This window comes from Ctenocephalides felis, unplaced genomic scaffold (assembly GCF_003426905.1).
Source record: "Ctenocephalides felis isolate EL2017-DRISC unplaced genomic scaffold, ASM342690v1 CF-g0.4_SCAFFOLD_01886, whole genome shotgun sequence".
Classification (NCBI taxonomy): domain Eukaryota; kingdom Metazoa; phylum Arthropoda; class Insecta; order Siphonaptera; family Pulicidae; genus Ctenocephalides; species Ctenocephalides felis.
In genome coordinates, this window is record NW_020538040.1 from 88,305,123 (window position 1) to 88,322,088 (window position 16,966).

Here is a 16,966-nt window from a genome sequence, read left to right on the forward strand (position 1 = left end):
ACCCATAGGAATGTAAACAAAATTTATATTTATTGTTAAAATCTCTATAAAATATCTGATAATTTGATGTGCATATGTCTAATGATCATTTTTGACCGCCAAATGGCATTTTTTTTACTTTTTTCATTAGATCTCCGAAACCGCTAGACCTGCCCTTATGAAAATTTGATCAATACTTCATCTTGTCAATACAAGTAAAATGTTTTTTGAATTTCGGACGCTCCGTTCTTTTAAAAACTGAGGTACCGTTTTTGGCACTTTTTGCCCCATATCTTCGGAACTGCTAGACCTGCCTCCGCCAAAAACTAATCAGCACGTCTCCTTATCAATACAAATCGAATGTTTTTTGAATTATTCAAATTGCTTCATCCGTGTTCCCGAAATCGTCGACAAAAATTTGTATCCGCACACACACACATACACACACACACACATACATCCATTTTTTCTAAGGTATGCCAAAATATTCAGAAACCTTTGAAACGTAAAGATATATAAAAATTTTCATTTTCGATTTTTTTGCGATTACTATAACTTACCCTACGGGTACGTTAACAAAATATCTACAAAAATCTAAAAATATAAATGTTTTTACTATATTAAATTGCAACAAAAAACATTTTTTTCTTCGTGTTTCGAAACGTTTAAAAATACTTTTATCATTCTTTTGTCATTCACATTCAATGCAGTTTTAAACCGCAATAAAAAAAGCTCGCATAGATGAAATTCGATAATATTGGTATGAGAAAATATAAAAAGATCAATGCAAAAAATAAAAAATGCAAACGCGAAATTGGAAATGTTGAAAACTGTTCCATGAATGCTTGCTACACTCATATAACACATCACAGGCATAATCAATCTTGTTTTTTCTGCGTTGGAAAGCTGCGTTATGTCATATTTGTTCGTAACAAAGTTTAATATATTGTTCCAAAGCAAATTTAATGATTCATGAAATGGTTTGTGCTCGGAATAAACAATTTTGCCACGTAGCAAAATATTTTTTCAAACGTACCAATAATGCATAAATTCGTAATCATTTATTTATTTATAGATTCATGAATTTATATTCAAATATATTTTAATGGGTTTTATTAAATCTACAAATATTGACAAAATCATGAAAATATTCAAGTAATGATGTGGAAGAAGATGGCATTTAAATTTGAGCTAAATCGTTTTTTTTTTAATTTTGATTTATACATAAAACCATAAGGCTGAGAAGTTTTTGTACTTCTATTATTTACGTTCAAAGTGAATAATAAGATAGTTATAGTTTTAGTAAAATAATTACATATTTTTTAAGATTGTAAATTGATGCATATTTATGAACAAGTTCTTATTGAAAGATCTCTGCAGATCTTGTAAGGTTATTGGAGATCTCGTGAAGCAGTTGAAGATCTTTTTAAATGGATGTAGACTTAGGAAGATAAAGGCAAATTTTCTAAGATTGTAAGATTGCAGCTTTTCCAAGAAAGTAGTTTTACTGAAAGATTTCTGCAGATCTTGTCAAACATTTGAAGATCTTGTAAGAGATAGTTGTAGTTTTGTGAAAAAAATTTCTTATTTTCTAAGATTGAACAAATGGATGGAAATAGATTTTGTTAAAAAATATTTGCAGATCTGGCAAAACAGTTGAAGATCTTGTGAGGCAGTTGAAGATCTAGCGATAGTAGTAGACTTAGCAGGATGAAGGCAAATTTTGTAAAATTGTAAGATTGTTGTGAATTTTGTAAAGTCGTTGAAGGTCTTTTGGCATAGTTAAAGATCTTGTAAGATAGTTTCAGATTTAATAAAATAATTTCATATTTTGTAAGATTGCAATATTGCTGCGAATTTTGTAAGAAAGTAGTTTTTCTGAAAGATCTTTGTAATATTGATAAGACAGTTAAAAATTTGACAAAATCGACGGAGATTTTGTAATTTAGTTGGATATTTTATAATTTAGTTGATAATCTTGTAAGATCGTTAAAGATCTTGTAAGATTATTGAAGATTTTTTATAAAATCTTTTGCATAATTGTTGAAAATTTTATAAATTTTCTGCATATAGGTAGTATATAGTTGAAGATTCGGAAATAATTCTACAGATTTTGTAAAATTATATTTAACGATTAGGAAAATTTACACATGAGTGTAAATTATTATTACATACTATTATTCAAATCTATAAAATATCAGATAATTTTATGTGTATACGTATGTCTAATGATAATTTTTAACCACCAATTGTCATTTTTTTAAAATTTTTATAAGATCTCCAAAACCGCTGGACCTGCCTTCTGAAAAAAATAGTCAATTCTTCATTCCGACAATACAAGGAGCATGTATTTTCGATAATCCAAATCGGACGCTCTGTTCTCTAAAAAAAGCTCATTCGCGAAGTTGGACACTTTTCAATACGTATCTTCGAAACAGCTAAACCTGCCCCTGCCAAAAACTTATCAGCAGGTCTCCCCGTCAGCAGGTATCGAATGGTTTATGAATCATTCAAATCGAGTTAGCTGTGCGTCCTCGAAATCGCGGACGAAAATTTGTATCTGCACATACAAACATACATCCATATAAATACACGCACATATACATTATACCCTGGTATTGAATACGATCCCTAGATATGATTCCTAGATCTGGGATGCAGAAATGCATTACGCTATACAAAAAACACACACACACACATACAGCCATTTTTATCTAAGATGTGCCAAAATGTTTAGAAACCTTTAAAACGTAAAGATATGCAAACATTTTCAATTTCAATTTTCTTGCGATTACTTCAACTTACTCTTCGGGAAGTAAATAATTATAATTATATGAAGATTTTGAAAACTAAATTTTCAATTTATTAAATGCTTAGTGAAAGCATCACCTATGAAAACTAAACAATTTTCGAATCATCAATCATTGTTTTCCCAACATCTGACTATTATTTATCCGAAGACAAATAAAAATGATTTCAAACTCTATAAATCAGCTATTGTCTATTATGAAGCCATTCTTACCAATGAGTGTCCCCATCCTGGCCGCCGGTTGCGCTCCACCCGGTCCAGCCTTGGAGTCGCCGCCTTCCGCTGCGCTGGGAATCGTGTTGGAGTAATTCGCCAGCGACGATATAAGCGTAGAGATTCGAGGGCGATCCTCCATTTCTTCCTGGAAATCAAAATTAAAAATTATTTAAATGATTATACTTGTTAATTTGAGCTAACTATTTAGATTTATTTGTTTTAGATTTACTATTTAGATTTATATATTTATTTTAAATTTTGAGTTAACTATTTAGATGTAATATGTTATTAAAATAATGTAAATGCAACCGATTCTGTTTCAAACAATTTATATTGTCGCCTGATGTCAAACAATAGTAACATCGGTTTTGACTTGAATATATAGATAGCTATGATAATAAGTTTCCAAGTAAAAATAGCCCTTGTCTAGCATCTATAAAAGTTAACCACAGAAATTGTAATAAAAAATGCATCTCATAGAGATAAGGCAACTATTTGGTTTGCCATCTATGAAAACCGATGTGGTTTGTTCAGTCAAATCATCACAACAGCTTAGAGGTTCTAATCATTGTTCATATAATTTTAGTGTTATAGCACTCTTTTTTGTAAATCATTTATTTCTCAAACACTGTGGTCTGAAAGATCTCCTTTGTATAATTATATACTCATTTGTATTTATAAAACATTTTCTAGGTTATATTATTTTTTATTTATTTTATTTAAATTCAGAACCTAAATTTGGTATCGATAAAAGGGACCTTCTGTCCCTTATTGAATCGTAATTTTGTTATATTCCCAGTTACAATTTCCCAGAATTTATCGAAGAATAGATAGTAATATATTAAGTTAAGAAGGTCCACCACCGATGTGTCAAAAACCAGTAAAGTTAAGCATTGTTTACTAATAATATTTGAAAGTAGAGGAAAAAAGGTATAACCAGCTGTAACCTTGATTTTTATGACTTTGCTATCGAGGGATAAATGGTAATCTTTGGAAAATCCATAATAAAAGTATTTTCTTCCGTTGGTAGTTTTTTGGCATTCGTTAAAAATGTGATTAATTTATCAGTAACATAAATATAATGTAATTTTGTAAAATTCATTTAAAATTAAAATAAGACATTAAACCTGTTTGCCACCTGGCCGTTCAAAGTTACCCTGCCTAGAGGGTAAAAAGGTCTAGATAACAAATTTTTGAAGGACAGCAAATAAGCACATTTCTACAATGATGAAGTAGCTTGCAGTTTTACTGAACGTAGTCAGATATTTGTGTGTTTGTTGTGATATAATTAGTTTGGTCTTCATAATATAACTTATATTTGCTCAAAGTCAAAATGGACCTTTGTGCCTTGCCCTGCTCTACATATATACTTTTTATTAAATTTACTTTAATCATGGAATGTTACTTGAAACTTTTCAAAAAGCAGGTCAAAGAAGAAATACTTAGTTCATTTTTTATCTCTCCTCGCAGAAATTTGAAAATTTTGTATAAGTTCAGTAGTATTATTTACGATTATACATAAAATCCAGAATCCAAAATAAATCTGAAAAACTTGAAACGTAATCAATATTCGATTAAATGAAATTTTTAATGACTATATAAGTCGAAAGACCTAAAAGACTTGGATTGGATTATGCTATGTTTTCTATAGAAAGTGTATAAAACTTCCATTTTGGTTGTATTAACAAAATATAGACAAACTAATCATTTTTATTTATATTGAGGGGTTTATTGTTTTTATAATACCTCATTGTATATAGAATTCAAATAATATATCCTTACACACTTAAATTAAGGTAATAATTTTTTTGATTCTCTAGAAAAAAATTAAATATATTTTATATATTTAAACCCACTTGAAATTATGCATTCGGCATTGTTCTCATGCATAGCGGACTGTTCCATATAATCATACTAGTTAAATATATTATTTTCAGATATTTGATGGGTAGTTGTAATTTTATTAGCAAATAATTGTAAAAATGCAATTTAAATCTATACTTTTGGTAAAACCGAAATAATCCGGAAGAAAAGATTAAAATTCGGGACAAATATTGCTTTCATAAAAATGAAAGTGGAAATCCGGGACTGTCCCAGCCAAAAACATAAAACCTTAGATTATTTAATTTATTTTTGATATATTTTTGACGTTTTTTATTCGTTTAATTCATTAAGAATTAGATTACAAATTGTTTATTAGCATATATTGTTTTCTTGAACCTTACTTGATTTTGGAATTAGGTTGCCTTTTATTTTAATGTAACAAACAATAGAAATGCAATATATACAGAATACCGAATAAGAAAATTTATGAGAGTCATATAATTCTCAACAAATACAAGTGAGATACTTCAAAGAAAAAGTATTTATCATAATCCCACATAATTAGGTGACAATTGTAACTCACTATACTCCGGCTACATGAGAGTTTCAAAGATCTATATCGGGAACACAATAAAAAGATTTACTGCCCACAGGCAGACAGACAAAAGATCGACAATAACTGAATTACGTTTGAACTATATGGACACAGAATCTTAAAAATTAATTAAGACTCAATGTGTACTTGACAAGTGACCCTTGTTTGCGGACCGACTGAGATACAATTTTGCTCCGAGCGAAAAAGAAATTGTAAGCAATTGCGCTGCGTTCTTCTAGAAACCACTCGACTTCTATTTCAATGGATGAGACGTTCCTTTGTCATCCGAGAAAATGTACACTTTAGAAGAATAGAAGGAAGGCATCCACGGATAAAGTTCTTATTTGAAATCAGCCGTATTTGTATAGGTGCCGTCGAGGAAGTTTGAACAAACTTTAATTACAATTAGCAAAAGCTTGTTAAGGGGATAATAAAATAATGCCGGAATTATATATAATTATTTATATTCGAACTTAACCTTTTTGCAAGGATATATATAGGGGAGATAGGGGCTATCTGTAACAGGAGTAACCTGTTACCACAGGCGTTTTTTAACAGAATCATAAACGATATTAAAATATTTATTTGTCTCGAATAAACATTAAACCGTCATAATACACAGTCCGACGCAATAAACAAAACTGTGCAGGTCCGTCATTTTTGACAGGTAATATGAAATCGATTAATATGAATCTATCATAAAATTTCGGTTTGCATTATTATTATGGACTAACTTTAAATTTTATTTATCTTACTACGTATCAATAAATCAATCTTTGATAATGTTTAACAATATTTGTGATCGCTAAATTTTATAAATAATTAATTATCTTTATTAATGTAAAAAAATCATACCAGGAAAATTATCTACAGATTCAAGCGAAAAAGTGTTGTAGGAGTCACTATATCTTATTATTAGTATTATAACATTAATTGTAGTTTACGTTGCTTTATGATAATAAAAATATATATCGCAAACGTTAATTATTTGTATTTGTTTGTATTAATTATAGTTAGCGCTGATGTATGAAAATAGTTACCCAGAAGTCAATTTTCTTAAAAATGGGTAAAAAATTAATTAACTCAGTTATTTATTAGTTTTATTGTCCTTACTACTAGCTCCGGTAGATGCTATAATTAGCCCCAAACACGGGGTAAGTTGTAACACCACACTTTTTTAAACACCAAACGCGTTCTATAGAAATCGGCTATCGCGTTGTATAGAAACCACGTTATAAGAAACTCAGAATTAGTACAAATTACATCATTTGTATCGTGTTATATGAAAAGAAATAATTACAAAAGACAGGATAATTTATAGGGTATTTTTATTGAATCAAAGAGTACACATAAAATTATAAATTATTTTGATTGAATTCAAGAATCTGATGAAAAGGTAAAACTAAAAGAAAATATAAATTTTTGTTATTAAACTGAAAAGTTTTTTTTTATAAAAATTTAATAAAATAAGAAAACAAAACCGGAACTAAAAGATTGTTTCTCAACAAAAAAAAATTCTAGGTGAAATTTTATAGAACGACTAATGTAATGTGGAAAGGCTCTGACATTACAAAAACTGATGTCGAACAGAGCTATGATATAAACTAGTATAATTATGTAAGTATATTTTAAAAAATAAAAAGGTTCGTAATGAAGCTTATATCATAAACTTTTACAATATGAAGTTTCTTGAGTCATTCGTAAGTTACGTGGAAAAAACTTATGGACGTTACAATTTCACCACCGCGTAATATAAAACCTCATTCCCATATACCTATTTATAAAATTCATTAAAACTTCAAAATCTATGATTCAGTTACTTATATAGTTTTGCACCACATTTGTATTTCTAACGAGAAACTCCAACAGTGAAATAAGCTGAAATATTTCAGCAAACAAAGTAAATAGGCTTAAAAGTATCCCGCGCATAAGCCTATTACGTACAACAAGTTCGTAGAACAAAACCATTCGAAGAGTTAAAACGTTTTGAAAGCGAAGTTTATAAAAAATGAACAAATAACAGGATCAGTTCATATAAAAATGAAAATAATATTTTCAATGAGTTATATAAAAGTTTGAATGAATTGAAGTGCAAAGGCACAAAGGTAAAAGTTGAACCAATAAATGTAGATAGCCAGAGGCACTTTGTTGAAAAACATTTATATAATTGACAGGAACTTGCAATTGCATTAGCTTTCAGGCAACTTGGAAAAATAATTTAGATAAGTGTTATTATGTTAAATAGTTTAATCGCGGAATAGTGGTTAGCGCTAAGGTATTTCAATAGAAAGAAGTTTCAGATTCGATACCCGCCTCAGGCAGCCTTATGTCAATTAGTAGTGACATCGATTTTTCCTTGGAAATATAGAAATCAAAATATTTTTAAACGAATGCATATGCATGTTCTTTAAATATCCCTTTGCTGCTACCCAATTAGAAAGGCGTGGGATTTGCTTTTAGTACTAAAAATAAAAATAACTCTCTAATAGTAAGAAAAGCCTATTAATAGACTTTTCAAAAACGTTCCTTGTAATTAACTTATAGAACATGTAATAGTTCCGATTGCTGTGAAATTCAAACAAAAAAATGCTATTAACATTTATAAAAAAAAATTCACGGTTCTGAATTTAAATTTTAATGAATTCTGAACCTCATTAAGAATAAATGACTCATTTAATGTAGAAGTAGAGTTAATTATTAATGCTTATATATTTATATAGAGAAAATATAAATACAGTTTTATAAATTAATTTATAAATATATTGATATAGTGAACTGTTAGCTATTAGATATAGTTTTCGTTGTTGTAAAATATAAACATAAAGACGCTATTAACATTTATGAAAAAAATCACAGTTCTGAATTTTAATTTTAATGAATTATGAACTTCATTAAGAATAAATGACTTATTTAATGTAGAAGTAGAGTTAATTATTAATGCTTATTTATTTATATAAAAAAATATAAATACAGTTTAATAAACTTATAAATATATTAATATAGTGAACTAGTAGCAATATTATTTTTAATCAGAAAATTTACAAATATATATGTAATAATCCTTCAATTCTAAGCGAAATAAAATAATATTAACATAAATACTATGATGCAAAAAATTCTTGATATTTGCAGGATATTAGAAATTAATATGCTTGGAAAATAAGTACATTTCAATTTTACCTCAACAAAAATATCAGCGTTTTTAACATTTGTTCTCGACATCAATGTTATATATCGGCCTACTAAAGATTCAAAAGAATTCATATATCAATTAAAAAAAGCACGAAACAATATATGAATGTTTCAAACTTTTAAAATATTATCAAATAGCGGATTTCATTTCTATAAATTTATTGAGAATAAATCTATATAACTATGTTTACTAAAATTCAACAAATTCTATCCTTGGAGTAAATCAACGATAAAATGAATACAACAATAGATGTCCGTTAAAAATCTTAATTGCTGTTTGCAGGTTCAATTTGTATCATTGTCTAAACCAAAATATTGTTTAAAAATGTCATCAACTTCTTATTAAAAACATTACTCGCGTATATTTAACAATAGATAGAAAAGTGATAGGTAAAATAATACAGAACTAAAATTGTATATTAAATGTGCAAAAATAAAAAAATAATTAAGAGTAAATAAAAAAATAAATTAATTGTAATAAAATCTTAATATATTTCAAACAAAGTACCAAATTTCCGTTTTCAAACTTCTATATTGGCATGCTTCACACGAAGTTTTTCTGAAATTTTAGTTACCCCTGATCATAAATGTTTAATTGCTAATGAATTTAACTTTAAACTTATGCAAGATTTAATAATATACTCTTGAAAACTATTAATCAATATTATATCGAAATCTATTCAATTCGGCATAAATATACCGTGCTTTTAAAGTTTATGGAATAATGGAGAATGTTGCTTCATACACCAGAATATCGTTACCTTAATCTTCGAAAACTGGTTTGTGATAAATTCTTGCTTTTTTTATCTTAGCAAATATATGAAATTTTCTTTTAAAAATATTTTATAACACTACGTGACAAGTTGAGACTCAAAGAGTTTTATACTAACTATAAATACTTAGAAAATGAAGCAAAAAACTTTCAAGCATAAAAAAGTTCCGACTTATATACAAAATGTTTACGAAGTCACGAACGCTAAAATAAAACTTTGTCGTCAGTACTAAGATTTTCACTTTAGACATTCTTGCAATAAAAACTATTATGATTTTGAAGTCAAACATTGATATTATAAAGTTGAAAACTTGTTTTTCCACATAGTTTTATTGAAAATGTGCTACGTGCTCTAGTTTTTTAATAAACTTCAAGTAATAAAATTTTTATAGTTGTTTACGTTAAAGCAATTATTTATTTATTAAATACAAAAATTATGGTAAATCAATAAACTTTAAACTAACAATAAAATCATGCATCCAATATAAACATATTTTATTCAAATTATAAATTTTCTAATCAATTTTTTATATGACAATTTATTTAGACAATCCTCTAATTTGCGTAAAGGCAAAATGCAGTGCAATTCTGGTTTAATTATATCTTGGAAATTAATTCTTCGAGTTTTTAGTGTATAAAGGAGCGATGCTTTTTGTATATCCCGACATTTATCAGAACATAGGTTTAATTTTTTTCAGTTTAATTAGAAGCAGTCAATTAAACAAAATGCACTGAAAAAAATCTTAGGAAAGTCTGGTACACATAAACCATGTTGATTAGTCATTAAAAAATATGATGTGATAGTCTGGTAATATACTAATGAATTAAAAACGGGCAAACATAAATAATAATACTCATTATATTATATATTCAACTTTTTTTTCAGTATATGTAAGTACTTTTGAAAATAATTTTTTCGAAAATTTTGTACAAAAAAAAACAATTTTGATCGAAACTGAAGAATGAAATATGAATAAAAATATAGAAATAACAAATTTATCATGATTCAAGCTATTATATTTTGTAAATACTTTTTTATAATATATGTCAAAAAGAAATTATTACACGAAATACAAGAGTATAAATTCTCATACTTACATATTTTGCTTTAAATAGTACTTAACATTTTTTTTTAAACTAATTAAAAATCATTATTTTTGATTGTAATAATTCTTTAATATTGTGTTTGCGGAATTGATGTATTAAATAGTTTCTGTTGTGGAATTGTTCTAGTTTGATTATAGGATTAAAAACGTAATTATGAAAGATTGTGTCAATTATCTAGTATTTTTGCTTAATAAAAATTGCATTTATGCAATTATTCAAAAGTATTTTTCATGTAAGATAATATTTAAAAATATTTGTTCATTATTACATTAACAGCTATCAGAACTTAACGGGATCTATCAGCTTTTGATTAATTATCAATGACTGCTTTATAGATGGCAACCCATCAGTTGTCTTTTCTCTGTTTACTAAATTTAATATTAGAAATTGCAATAGGGGATATACGGACAAACTGATATATATAAACAAAACGATACAGTGGCCTTGTTTAAAAATTGGCTAGTTTTATTAACGTTTACGCGATTGTACAACATGAAGAAAGCCACAATAACAATCATGTCAGATGTTGAGCGTCATTGTCACAGTAATCAGTTCAAACGTATTTTCGCGCTTCGAGAAGTTTATTTTCAGGGTGTATTTTTCATGTTATTTGGGGACCTATTTGATAATTTTCGTAATTATCTAAACTAAAATGAATTCGTATTATGCCAGTCTTAGTAATTTCGATCAATTGTGGAGTTTTGATTAATTATTAATTTTTGTTCAGTTGCAGACAAAATGACACACTTATTCTATGGACCAAATGACACAGTACTATTTCGCAAGCATTACAGGAACAAGAAAAAAATAAATAAAACCTGTCTCTGGCTAACTTCTACTCCAAGTATGCAAGAAATAATTGCTTATAAGAAGAAATCAAAAGACCACCAGTGAAAAGGAGAAACTTGCATTCGATGAAAAACTCCTTTTTTCCTTTCTGAACTCGGCAAAGATTGGTTACGATGTATGACTTGTACACTTTGGGGTTATGCTTCATATGTTAATATCCCAAAAAGGGCGAAACGATTTATTTGTAAACTGCTTTCTTAAAAATTAGCATCTCAGTATTTCCTTACCCTATATGTCCGTATCATATGGACAAAATAGTTTTTATAATAGGTTCCTATTCCTATTCCTATATATGTTACTGGTAGTCATAGTCAAGGAATCCGAGATGAATAAAAACGATTGACACTGATAATTATATCATTGAATAAATCATTTTGTCTGTATTTCCCCTATTAATTATTTTTAATTGAGTGGAGACATGTCTGGTAAAGCTATTATCAATTCTAAACATACTGCTATCTTTATTTTTAAGTCAAAACTGACGTCACTACTGTTAAACATTAGGCTGACCGAAATGGGTATCAAACCAGGAACTTCTAAATGGAAACCAATAGCTCTAACCATTAAGCCATAAAAAGCCCAATTTTTCCTGGCGTTTATATTAATCTGATGATAATTCAGAGTCAATGTTCAAAGCAAATGTGTGCTACTTAATTATCAAAGGGTCACTAAACGACTCGCGATTCATAGGTTGCTGATCCCTGAATTATGTCCCAAAGCTTGTACGATACGCCCCGCACAATGTTTCATTAGCGCTTGATACTTTTAGATCGATGGGCAATCATTGAAACGTACCTGATATAAATATAGATTCGTCTCATATCCAGACTTGTCACGATCAGTAACGAATGGCTGCTCCTCGTTTCCATCTCCTGAAACAAAACAATTTTCATGTCAATTAGAAAGCTCGTTAGTTATATCTGAATCTCGTTTATTAATAGAGACGAAATACAACATATAATATATCGCAGGTATAAAAATGATTAATCGTTTTATAATAGTTCTATTCTTATAAAATTAATTATGATGTCAAAAGCAAGTGTCATAAATATTTGCAAAGGAGCAAGAGGCTATCTGTAACAGTGATAACTAGTAATAGGCGTTTTTCAGAAGAATCTTTTTTTATTTACATTTATGAATTATAATCTGTCGTTATAAACAACATTCAGTAATTTTAATAGTTTATTAAATAAGGAAAGAAGGTCGAATGGTCACCCGGTGATCCGATTCGAGGTTGTATATGTTTAACTTATAGATCTAGTACTGATGTGAAAAAATTTAAATAAAACCTGCTAGTAAATGTACATATTATAGGAATACTAAAGAATATCAAAAAGGGGCTGTTTTTATCTGAGCTGTTCAATGCCATGGTTTTTTATTAAGTTTTTGGCCATGATGTTTGGATGGTCCTGTCAAAAAGATCTTAAATGATATATTTTTTTGTCTCGATTGGACATGAAAATCGTCCTACATAGTATTGTCATATATACTGTCTCACTAGCCGACGTAATAAACAGAACTGTGCAGGTCAGTCATTTTTGGCGGGTAATATAAAATTCATATATCATAAAATTTCAGATTGCGTTATTACTAAATTTTATATATCTTATTTTGTTTTAAAATTAAAAATCTTTCATAATGTCTAAAATTTTTGTGATTTTTAAATTGCTTAAATGATTGTCTTGATTATTGAAAAAAACACATCTGGGATCAGTTGAAACAAAGCCTTGGAGCTAGTAGTAACATACAAGAATTATATACAGATTCAAGTGAAAAAGATTAAATGATATGAATAGTCTATAAGATGTGGGCATTTTAAGGATTCTTAATATGCATATTTTCGAATTTCTTTGTTTTCAGGAGCTTAAATGCTTCCAAATTGATAAAAAAAATTACTGAAAGCTAAAGCTCTTAAGCTTCTAATATTAACTTTATGATAGTCAGCACTTAAATCAAAGTTTCTTATGGAAATAACATGAGAAAATTTCATTTGTTTTTTAGAATTTCTAGAACTTTTAGAGAATTTGGAAGCATTTGAGACCCTCGAAGCAAAGAAATTCGAAAATATCAATATTAAGAATCCTTAATATGGACCCTAGTGAGCATATGTAAATTGTGTTACAGAAGATACTGTATCTTTTATTTGTATAATAATAATAATTGTACTTTATGTTGATTTATGATAAACATTTATTTTACATTTTACAGAAGACAACATCGTTGATGTATGAAAAGAATTCCTTAGAAGCAAGTCAGTTTTCTTAAAAATGAGTAAAGGATAAGTTATCATAGCCATTATTGTCGTTTTTCCCGGTAATGTAGCAATTTTTTTAATGTAGCAACACCGCACTTTTTCTAGAAATTGATTAATTTAGAAATAATGAACAATAGTTATGAAATTATTTTTACTTGATTCGATAAAGAAATAGTTACAGCAACTAGCCATATTTTTTTCGCAGAATATCAAGATGTATTAATTAAAAAAAACTGTTACAACAACAAATTTCCCTAGTTAAATTATTATATATTTTCAAAATTTCGAAAGACCATCACAATATTTTTGTCTCAAATTAATTTCTTTAGATCAACTATTCTATTACCTGCAAATTTGTATTTTTTGCATATTATTATTAATAATATTCATAATATTAACAGCAATTAGAGCTCAATAGTTGCACAATAATCTTGTTGTGATGACTTCTTAATAAAGAAGATTTATAGATGAAAACGCCAATGGTTGGCCTATCTCTTTTTGACGAATTTTTACTTTTTCACATGTCATATATTACCTTTTACGGTTTTTGCTACATTGCATTAATTGCAATAATAATTTTAAAGTAGAAATGAAAATGTGTAAATTTAGTACGTACATATTGTAAAAATGCTCATAAAATGTATGTTTTTTGCTATTGAATGCGTTCAAATTTTAATGACAGATAAAAATAATTTAATGAAATATATACCACTTGTAATAGTCCACAATAATTATATTCTCATTTATTATTTTTACAAATAATTATCTATTGCAAAATAGCTACATAGAAATTCAAATATATAAATCTCTATAGTGGTATTTTGGCTAATGAAACATTACTGAATGGTAATTTGTCAGTCAAATAATATTTATATTACTATTAATATTTATTTCAAACAAAGTTAGCGCTTATAAAATTTCACATACAATGACGTGTAAATGGGAGTAGTTTTACAATTCATAAAATATGTAATAAATATTGTTTGTTCTATAATTTGCAAGTTCAATTTTTTATTCTTTCATACGTAGTCAATACAATTTATTTAACTGAAACTGAAAAAAATGCTTTCTGAAATACTTGAATTAATGATAAGTAATTTAATTTAAACTTGTTTGTTCATTCGAGACTCTTGCCAAGACCGATTTTAAACTGTGTATAATTATAATGGCTTTTTGCAATTATAATCTGTTCCTACTAAGTTTAACAGCAAATATTTAAATAACTTCCTAAACGGATATTAAAATATTCATACCATTTTAAATAGTTTAACACATTTTTTTCACAAAAATGCCTCATTACATTCTGTATTTGGATATCACAGCAGTGAGAAATGCAAGAGAAATTTTAATTGCATAATAGAATTCACTGCAATTCCTGTACAAATAACAGTGGAAATGCCTCAATTTAGATAAAAATTGTTTTATAGTCCAAACAGAAAATCTATAATGTTTCTCTTTAGAAGTTTTCTATAATATTTCTTGGAATGAATAAATCTCTCAAATATAAGTCAATTTATAAATTCATATGAAACGATAAAATAATATTATTTATGCAATAAAATATAATAATTCAAAATATAAAAGCTTATTATATATATTATATATATATATATATATATATATATATATATCATAACTATAATGTTGATTTGATTTTTATAATTGAGCTTAACATAATATACAGATCCATCGACAATATATTTCAATCAACAATAATCAATCAAATAATAATCGTTAATTATTATACGTTCATTTCCATGTTAAAATTTTACCAACTCAATGCAGTTAATTGAACACGGTATACTCATAATTAGATAACACGCAAACTACAGCGATTAATATTTCACCATATACAATGGGAATATTTATCAAAATCATAATTTATGGGAGCTCATTTTATATGCAGTTAACGATTTTATTATTTAAATATAAAACATTTGAATTTTGGTGTGTTCAAATACTGCTTTCATGTCGAGATACACATACATGCATTCACATATATAAATATTCAATAATCAATATTGGGATACTTTACAATACTGATGTTGCTGCTTTATGATGCCATATTGTTTTCACAAACAATTTTTGGGATCATCACCGACAATATAGTTAGCGAAATGTAATGCTCAAATTTTGATAATACTAATTATAATAATAATAAATAATAGAATAATAATTTCAACAAGAAAGAAAAAAATTATCACTAATTATTTACCATTAGCAAAAATTATCTAGCAAACCACTAAATTATGCAAATTATATTTATTTAAAAACACGCGTGAAGAAAATTTAGTTTTATTCAATTTACAACTTGAAATTCAGATTTGAAAAATGTTATTATCTGTAGAAGTGAATAGTAAAATGAATTATTCCTATAAATCCCTGTCTGCATTGAATGAACTTGTAAATATGGGAATAATATAGATTAAATAATATGGACAAAGAGACATACTGGCTTTGTTAATAAATTGGCTAGTTTTAGAAACCTTTCCGCAACTGTATAACAAGAGAAAGACCTAATAATAAGCATGTCAGATGTTGAGCGTCATTGTCGCATATTTCAAACGTGTTTCGCGCCTTGAAAAGTTTATTTTGAGAGTATTCTCATATTTTTTGGGAATCTGATTATTGATGTTTGTAATTATTTAAATTAAAATCAAAACTTATGCAAGTACTAGTGATTTCAATCTATATTATTGCAATAATCAGGTATTTGATAAAATTTTGGTTAATTAATCATTTTTGTTCACTTTCGGAAAAATAACTTATACAATGGACAACATTACAAAATACTAATCGCAAGAATTATAGGGTCAACAAAATAATTCTCTCAAAGGAGGTTGGCTTTTAACTTCCACTTCAAGTATGCAAGAAAAAACTGATAAAAACAGTTCAAAAGATTCATTGGAAAAAGAAGAGACTTGCATTTGATGCAAAATACCTTTTTCCCTTCTGAGCCCGTCGAAGGGTGGTTACGATGTATAACTTGTACCCTTTCGGTTCCTGTGGTGATGTCCGAAAGAGGACCAAACGATTTACTTGTAAACTGCTTTCTTATAAACTGGCATTTTAGCATGTCCTTACCTTATATTCCATTTTCCTCTAATTATATTACATTACATTTCTTCTTACATAATATTTCTCTATTAATAAACCAAAGTTAAGTAGAAACTATTGAGACTATATAATATCATTAAATAAAAAAGTATAATTAATAAACAAAACACTGTCATTTTGTCCGTATTTACTCTATTACTATAAATATTATAGTAGAATAATTAGTAATTTAAAATTTATATAAAATAGTTATTTTATATACACTCTACAATCTACTTGATAAGAATTCATATTAGAATATTATTTTTCGCA

At 27.4% G+C, this 16,966-nt stretch overlaps 1 protein-coding gene across 1 annotated transcript in view; it reads right to left on the bottom strand.

Moving 5' to 3' along the window:
• Positions 1 to 16,966, bottom strand: part of LOC113378578 (solute carrier family 12 member 4) — a 278,020-nt gene that overhangs the window by 87,478 nt on the left and 173,576 nt on the right. The window contains exons 2-3 of the mRNA XM_026619122.1: positions 12,139 to 12,215; positions 3,002 to 3,149 (exon numbers count right to left, since the gene is read on the bottom strand). Coding sequence (XP_026474907.1) covers positions 3,002 to 3,149; positions 12,139 to 12,215 — 225 coding nt within the window. The remainder of the gene's footprint in view (positions 1 to 3,001; positions 3,150 to 12,138; positions 12,216 to 16,966) is intronic.